Here is an 8,229-nt window from a genome sequence, read left to right on the forward strand (position 1 = left end):
ATCATTTCTGCATCTCTCAACTCTGAGATCTTGGTGTGATTCCCTCCTGTGCTGGAATCTGGGCTGGTGGGGAAGTGACGGAGGAGCAGTCGACATCCATCACTAAGCTTTAATGATTCCCTCGCTCAAGCCCCTCGTTACACTCTGCTGACACCACTGGTTCATGAAGGAAGCCTCACACACACACACACACACACACACACACACACACACACACACATGGCTGGTAGTTATTGTGAAGCAGTTCAGCTAATGTTGGGTCTCTGTGGTTGGGCAGAGTTAAGCAGCAGTTAGATCTGCTTGTGTCTCATTCCTACGGCGCCGTTGAGCACTAATGAGATGATTAAACAGCAGCTTTGTAATCTTCCTGGTAATATGGGAAATGTAATCCCTCCCCCGGCGTCGCTGTCCGACTCCGAGTGTCGCAGTTCATCACATCTTTTTTAAGCAGCCATTTTCAAGCTCTTCAAACACTCATGACGCCTGAACTTTTACCAGAACAATCAGACTGATTTTGTGCCGCCGCCCTCCCCTCTGTGGTTTGTTCCCTGGAGCAACACTGTGATGGCAGCGGCCGATGCCGTTGCCGTGGCTGCTGCCGGTGGTTCTGCCTCTATCTGAGTCTCCATGTGAACAGCACATGAGCTCTGGAACCCTGCAAGGTCCTGAGCTGCTTTGGCTTGTCGATGAGTTTGTTTACAGCTCAAAGACCAAGCTGAAACGTCGCAGGGGGCAACAGGAAGTGTGTCATCGGCACCGTTTAGGTGGTGGTCTGCTATGATGTGTGTGTGTGTGTGTGTGTGTGTGTGTGTGTGTGTGTGTGTGTGTGTGTGTGTGTGTGTGTATGCGTGCGTGCAGCAGGCTGCAGTGAACGGGTGGAGGTCCATACAGAGCGGAGAGGTGTGATCTACAGCCCCTCCTGGCCCTTAAACTACCCCCCCGGAGTCAACTGCAGCTGGCATATCCAGGGAGGTCATGGAGAGGTCATCACCATCAGGTAGATCCACCACAGAAGAAGATCCACTATAGCATGTCAGGGATGAGGTGTGTTTGTAGTCCAACGGCGATAATGCAGAATGTGTTTCTATACAGGTGTGGTGGTCCTAACTGTTCTAACCTACTGAGCACATGTTAAACACAAATTGAGGAATAAAATCTCAACTCAGCTTTGTTCTGCCCTAGTTTCCGAAACTTTGACGTGGCCGAGTCTGGGAGTTGTCTGGGCGACTGGCTCCTGCTAACCCCGTCCTGGAGCGGTGAGTCCAGGCTGTGTGGTTCCGTGCTGCCTCCTCCCTTCATCTCCACCAGGGGGCGTGTGTGGCTTCACTTCCACTCCCAGGCCAACAGCTCGGGTCAGGCCCAGGGCTTCCGCCTCTCCTACATCAGAGGTGAGCTGAGAGGTGGAGGATGTTGGAGTCCCAGATCATATCAGCAACGTTCACGGTTTACAACATTCAGAAATAAAATGAATTGCGCTGCAGATGGTAGCATGCTAACAGCTAGCCCCCTTCGCTCCTCATGAGGCGATGGGGGGGTCACTCGTGATCAATCTGGCCTTAACCCTCATCCACTTGAAGATGAACGTTTTTTTGGAGGAGGATACTTAGAGTTTCGCTCCAGGTCATAGTTTTTGAAAGTGCTTTATTTGAAAAAACAGTCTGTTGTTGACCGCAGCCGCTGATCCAGCGACCAGCTACATCACCGTAGTGTCCTGGATCTGACTCCTAACACCTGTTAGACATTAAGATGGATGCTTCTCCAACTGGACCTCTTTCAGTTGTGTGCCGCTGTCGCAGGTCACAGGTTCCCTTCAGAGTTAATCATTCTAACTCAAAAGTTGCGATTGCTTCATCACATTTACCTCAGCTGGCATTGGCGTTTGCAGGGGGATGAAAGTATCGATTTAAAGGCCTTGTCTTCAGTACCAGTCGTGGGTCTTCTAGTCCTCTAGTCGGTTCTCCTGCAGGTCACCTGGGTCAGAGCAGCTGTCAGTCGGATGAGTTCCTGTGTGGGAATGGGAAATGTCTTCCTCGCTCCTGGAAGTGTAACAGTCAGGATGAATGCGGCGACGCCACAGATGAACGCAGCTGCTCTCCCCCTCCAACCGAGGCCCGGCCCGGCCTCTGCCCCTTTGGATCTCTTCCCTGCACCCAGGCTCAGTCCACACGTTGTCTACCCGCCTCCTCGCACTGTAACCAAGTGCTGGACTGTCCTGACGGCACCGATGAGCTGGGCTGCCCTGACACCACCTGTGGTAAACGTCTGGGGAACTTCTACGGTTCTTTTGCTTCTCCAGATTTTTTCCGGGCCAATCGGAGCGCTGTGGTGGAGCTCAGGTGCTCCTGGTTGCTTGACACCCAGGACCCCAAACCCATTGTGCTGCAGCTGGACCTGCAGCTGGGACCCGGCGACTCGTTGCATGTCTACGATGGTCTGTTACACCGGGCGGAGCACCTCCTACAGGTGCTGTCCTACCATAACAACCGGCGGCCGGCGCTGCTGGAGTCGAGCCGGGGACAGATGAGCGTGTTGTACATGGCCCAGCCCCACAGCCCCGGACACGGCTTTAATGCCACCTACCAGGTACGGTGGACATCGACCCCTCTGTACTCTACAGGTTGTTTAGGTGTCCACCCGTTGTCTGGATGTTACTGTGTTGCTCCTCTGCCCATCCAGGTCAAAGGTTACTGTTTTCCGGGAGAGCGCCCTTGCGGCAGTGACCAGGGCTGCTACTCTGATCGGCAACGCTGCGACGGCTACTGGCACTGCCCATCCGGCCGCGACGAGGAGGCCTGCCCGACATGCCCAGACGGAGAGTTCCCCTGTGAGGGCGGCACTGGAGTTTGCTACCCAGCCACTGAGCGCTGCAACAACCAGAAGAGGTGCCCGGACGGGTCAGACGAGAAGAACTGCTATGACTGTCAGCCGGGAAACTTCCACTGTGGGACTAACTTGTGTATCTTTGAGACGTGGCGGTGTGACGGTCAGGAGGACTGCCTGGACGGAAGCGATGAGAGGGACTGCCTGGCGGCGGTACCCAGGAAAGTGATTACCGCCGCTCTGATCGGCAGCCTGGTCTGCAGCCTCCTCCTGGTCATCGCCCTTGGCTGCGCCCTCAAACTCCACTCCCTCAGGAACAGAGAGTACAGGTGACAGCACACAACCTCTTCTTTTCTCATCTCTTCACATTTTAGGACCAGACCACCACTTTATGTCACCAGTCTGGTTCCTTTAACCGATTCTGATGCAATTTCAAGGATCACATTAGAAAACCCTCACTCCCCCAGTGAGCAACTCACATTCCATCTCCTCTTCCTCTTCCTGTCTGTAGAGCTTTTGAGACTCAGATGACTCGCATGGAGGCGGAGTTTGTTCAGCAAGAGGCTCCGCCCTCTTACGGCCAGCTTATAGCCCAGGGTCTCATCCCTCCTGTGGAGGACTTCCCAGTGTACAACCCCACCCAGGTAAGGCGGGATACACCTAGAACCCTCGTTTCCTCCCACTCCCACTTGCAGTAATTATGAGTCTGGGAAATTAAAGCAGACACTTTGCTCCCGTCAGAACTGCTCACGTTGATCTTAGCGTGGGATGTTGTGCTGAACCGACATGAGCGCTGCCCGCCGAGGCTGCAGCTCCCTGCGTTGCTGCGTCAGCTCATTGATCGCTGCTTCCTGCTGCTCTGGTTCCCACTCGCTGATCTCTTGGGGTCTTTTCAGCTGTTTTTACCTAAAAAGTCCCAGTCTGCTGGGACCGTGAAGCTGCTCTGGGTTTGTTTGGAACACGAAATGTGTGGATGATGGGAGTTTTTTTGCCCCCCAGGCCTCTGTGCTGCAGAACCTCCGATTGGCGATGAGCAGACAGATCCGACGCCACTCAACGCGGCGCACCACCTCCTCCCGCCGGCGTCTCGGGCATCTGTGGAACCGCCTGTTCCACAATGAGGGCCGAGCCAGAGGCCACACCCACCTGCTGGACCCTCCTGGCCCCACTCAGATCACCCTGGGGCTCCACAGCTACCGGACTGTGGGGGTGCAGGGGTCCGGGACCAGGCCTGCAGCTGGTTTTGAGGATGAGGTGGATGTAGCGGGTCTGCAGGGGTCCTACTGCTCCGCTACCATGGACCTGCAGCCCTGCATGTCAGAGAGCCCGGCCTCCCCTCTCTCCTACCAATCAGGGGACAGTCCGGAGGAGGAGGAGCTGTCACCTGTCAGCAGGGAGAGCAGCAGGGGTCCACAGTCGGACCCCTCCACTCCTGGTCAGAGTGACTCCTCAACCGACAGCCAGCCTCCTCTCCCCACCCAGGAAGCATCTGCACCACCCTGCCACCCCCGGGCCTCTAGAAAACTGGTTCTGGAGCTTGCGGTTAATCTGAAGGGTGTTTCCCTGAGACGCTACACACCTCTGGGGCCTTTGTCCCCCAGCTCACCCCCTGCATTCCCCAACATCTCCCAGACACTCCTAACCCACCCTCACTCCCCAGGGCCAGAGGGAGCCTCACCCACCGAGCCCTCATCATCATCACCTGTGAAGGCAGAGGCCAGCGAGACGCCTGGCAGAATGGCGGTCCAGAGCAGGGAGAAACAGGGAGGTGTGGAGAAGAGGAGGGAAGGCAGGGGCAGCCTCTGCAGGTTCAGCAGGACCTTCAGTGATGAAGGAAGGGATTCAGAGAGGGAGACGACGCCATGCTGAGGAGTTCACGGAGCTACCGCCGGCAGCGTCCGCTCTGCCTAAGTGTCCTTGAGACCCCTCCCCCTGCCCCCCACACAGAGCCAGACCCCCTCCAGCTGCCATCAGCTAGATTAGGTTATTTTGATGCATTTGGAAATTTGCCATTAAATCTCCTCAATTAAATGCTGTTACGTAACAAAACAGTCTGTCAAACAATCGCATATGAAATATTATCGGTCTAGGATTTAGTGAGCTAGTTAGTTTTTTTTTAACCTTTATTTAACCAGGTGAGAACCCCGTTGAGATCAGGATCTCTTTCACAAGGGTGACCTGATAGAGGGTCAGCAGCACACGTCAGAAGAACAGTTTTAGGAAGTGACAGGATAAATTAACAACAAAGCATTTTCAGTTAAAAAAAAAGTGCAGGAGCTGTTCAACGGTTTCACGCTGTCCGTCACTCAGGATAGAGCGGGGAAGCACTGCAGGGGTTGCGGCGGCGTCCATGCTGAGGGGGCAGCAGCAGATAGAACAAGTGTAGCACAAGAACGTGAGGCATAGCGGCGGCTTTTTCTCTGCAATAAAGCACATCCATAAGGCAGAATCAAGCATAAAAGAGCCTCGTAAATGAGGGTCAGCCATTGTGCGTATGTGCTCTCAGAGAAGGTGAGTTCCACCTCATGTACCGTTCACAGCGGAGGTGAGACGACGACAGCCGCGGACAAATCTCAGAGCCCGATGAAAAACAGCATCCAAGGGTTTGAGACATTCGGATTACGCATCCTAATAAAGCACGGCCCCGTAGTCCAGAATGGGCAGTTTGCTGCAGCAGAGGTTAACCACAGTGTTCTTTGGAATCAGGAAACATGTATGTTGCCTATTTTCACTAAGACAGGAACTTGGTGGCACGGAGGAATAAAGTATCATATTAGTTCTTTTTATAGACCCCTGGTTACCAGGTTGAGTCATCTAACCACATGTGGTCAGAGTTGGAATAGCGGTGATAAGACACACTTAACAATACCAATACAAACCCGTCAGACGCTAAAGTTGCTAACGAGCTATTTCTATGATTCGTTAGCAACCGTTAGCTTGGCTGTCCATCAGAAAAGTGGCCACCTCAGCATGGCTGTTCAGCCCCTTCTGGTCTTTCAGGTGACCAGGTACCTTGTAGTTGGTTTTATTGGATTACGAGAAGTTAACAGACTTTTTTTTTTTTTTTTTTTTTTTAGTATTTAAGAGTTTGAAGCCTGACCTTTGACCCAGTTGAACTCTGTGTCCAGGAATCTTTTACGGAGGTTCCACCCCGCCAAGCTCCTGTCAGTATTAGGTAAGATCTGTGTTTCAGGTGCTTTTCTTAGAGTGACAAAGTTTTCAGCAACAATAAAGAACTTTTTGAATCTCCACCTGCGTCGCTCAGCAGGATTTCACTAAAACAAGCAGGTCCATTGTTAGTGACCTTTTTGGAGGGGGGGTTCTGGACCGCAGGAACACATCACACCTGGCAGCAGATCCATTTAACGTCACTCTAAAATGCATTTTTTTACACTGGACTTTGTGAGAGTCTGCGCTCTGCTAATGTTTCGGAAGGCATAGACAGACATTTTTTGCTTACATGCATAAAATCATTTTAAAAAGCCAAACCTGAGTGGATGAGAAGCCTGTGACTCCGGCCTTCTTCCTCCCCTCATGTCTACCTGCCCTCTCTAAGAATCCCCCCAGAGCTTGAACGGACCCTCCTGGCCCGTGTCTCTGACTCCCCCTCAGCACCGGAGAGGTTCATGGGAATGTTGGTGGGAGACAGTTGTTTGTCCCGGGAGCGTCTCCCTGCCGGCAGACGTCTGGAGTGACATTTGTATCGATGCTGTGGGATTTTCTACCCGTGGATGTAAAGCAAAGACGTCTATTTTTCAGTCTTCAGTGGAGACGTGTGAGTTCTACTTGACATTCCCCTTTTTGCCTTGATACACCACTGGACTGTCTTGAACCTGGTTGCCTCTCATGTCTCTTTTTCGTACAGCTGGCCTGAGTTATGACGCTGGTGACGTTTTACTGACTGCTGACAACTAAAACCGGCCCCTTCTTGTCACACAGCAGCATAGCAGATTCTGATCAGGATGGTCAGATAACCTGCAGGCGAGGAGAGGAGGAGGAACTGATGACTGTTAGGTTCTCGTGAGGGCCTGAATGTGCCATCATGCTGCACTGACATCAGAGCAGCTGCTACGTGTTATGTGCCATTAGGGACGCCGCCATCATGGCCGAGGCCTGTTGCTGCCACGCCAGAGAGAAAAACTCACCGGTGTTCAGTCACCTGACAAACTGATTGTCACCACAAACGTGTCAAGTCCTTAACAGCTAGCAAACAAAACTATTCATCTTGTTATAAAAACAATAACCGCGTTATTACGTGACATGACGTCACCCGATCAAACACGAGGCTCAGGTTACGGGCTGTGACCTAACAAGTTGCACCGTTTCATGTTGCAACAACGGAGATTTTGCACATTATGGAGGATAAATGAGTTAACGGTCGGAAGGCGATACGTTTTTTTTTAGTGGTGGTAAAATGCAGGTACCTTGTAATAACATGCAAGTATCATGTAAGACAATGAATTTGCCGTGGTACAACGTGATGCGTTTGTAAACCGTGATAACGTGGAAGTACGGTGTTATGAGGTGAAACTATCCTGTTCAATGATGAAGATTCTAGCTCTAACTTGATGTCGGCTCCTTCCGTCTGACGTGGCAGCAGTGCGACGCCATGCTCCTGTCATTCCTTCCTCCTGCTTTTCTGTACTCTCCTGTAGTTCACGTCTCTACTTTCCTTCTAAGTTCCTTGTTTGACCTCAAGTTTAGCTGCTGTCTGAAGACATTCGCAGAAACATTCGTCCTCACTTGCTTCTTGATATTCAGACATCTGTCAAAAAGGCCTTAATGCGTTTTCCTGTAATGACACAATCAGTTTCCAGGGTTGAGGCTCGTCTGCGTGTGCTGAAGGAGAGACGGGCTGGACAGAGCGTCTTCCAGTGACTTCTCTACTGTTGATTGAGCTCCAGAGGGCCTTTGTCCTGTGTAAGCCTGCAGGTAAATCAGCAGATTGTTGGCAAGTGTCGCTCTACCCTACCGGCTCGCTGTTTCATTGGGATGCTTCTTCCTCCTTAACGACTGAAGTGAGCAAATCTTTGTTCCTTGGAAAATTTCTCTCATTTGGAGAACAAAATTTGTATATTTTGTGCTGAAAGAGAAATGCTAACATGATTTGTGGGGTTAAGAATCAGAGCCCTGTACATAACAGCCTTCTGTTTATTGGTCCTTGTTTTTCTGTGCCTGCAGTTAATAAATTTGAAGCTGTTTGAATTCTTTCCTTTCTGCATCAAAGTGCCGCTTGAACACTGGCAGCTTTTCGTGGTGGCTTCATTGTTGTGGTGCGAATCGAAGCGAGTGACTTTGTGTGCCAAGGTCACACCTTCACCCGCCTCTGGAGGTTCGGCTCCGTCTCTCCGTCCAAAGGGTTGGAATTCATCCACTGGAGATAACGAATACAATAAAAAGCCCCAGATC

At 51.8% G+C, this 8,229-nt stretch overlaps 1 protein-coding gene across 4 annotated transcripts in view; it reads left to right on the top strand.

Annotated features, from left to right (window-relative positions):
* The window catches only part of lrp3 (low density lipoprotein receptor-related protein 3), a 12,741-nt gene extending 4,572 nt beyond the window's left edge, over positions 1-8,169 (top strand). Inside the window, exons 2-8 of one of the 4 annotated variants that reach the window (XR_015110795.1) lie at positions 859-997; positions 1,183-1,388; positions 1,967-2,583; positions 2,677-3,149; positions 3,332-3,464; positions 3,820-6,595; positions 6,686-8,169. Coding sequence is in view for 2 of the 4 variants with exons in the window: in XM_086190679.1 (XP_086046805.1) it covers positions 859-997; positions 1,183-1,388; positions 1,967-2,583; positions 2,677-3,149; positions 3,332-3,464; positions 3,820-4,689 (2,438 nt within the window). In the remaining 2 variants the exon portion in view is untranslated. Of the gene's footprint in view, positions 1-858; positions 998-1,182; positions 1,389-1,966; positions 2,584-2,676; positions 3,150-3,331; positions 3,465-3,819 lie in introns of all 4 variants that reach the window. The other 3 variants (XR_015110796.1, XM_086190679.1, XM_086190680.1) reach the window with 3 other exon arrangements.
* The last annotated feature ends 60 nt before the right edge of the window (positions 8,170-8,229 follow it).

This window comes from Aulostomus chinensis, chromosome 2 (genome assembly GCF_037954235.1).
Source record: "Aulostomus chinensis isolate RoL2024-O1b breed Wild chromosome 2, RoL_Achi_v1.0, whole genome shotgun sequence".
NCBI classification, from domain to species: domain Eukaryota; kingdom Metazoa; phylum Chordata; class Actinopteri; order Syngnathiformes; family Aulostomidae; genus Aulostomus; species Aulostomus chinensis.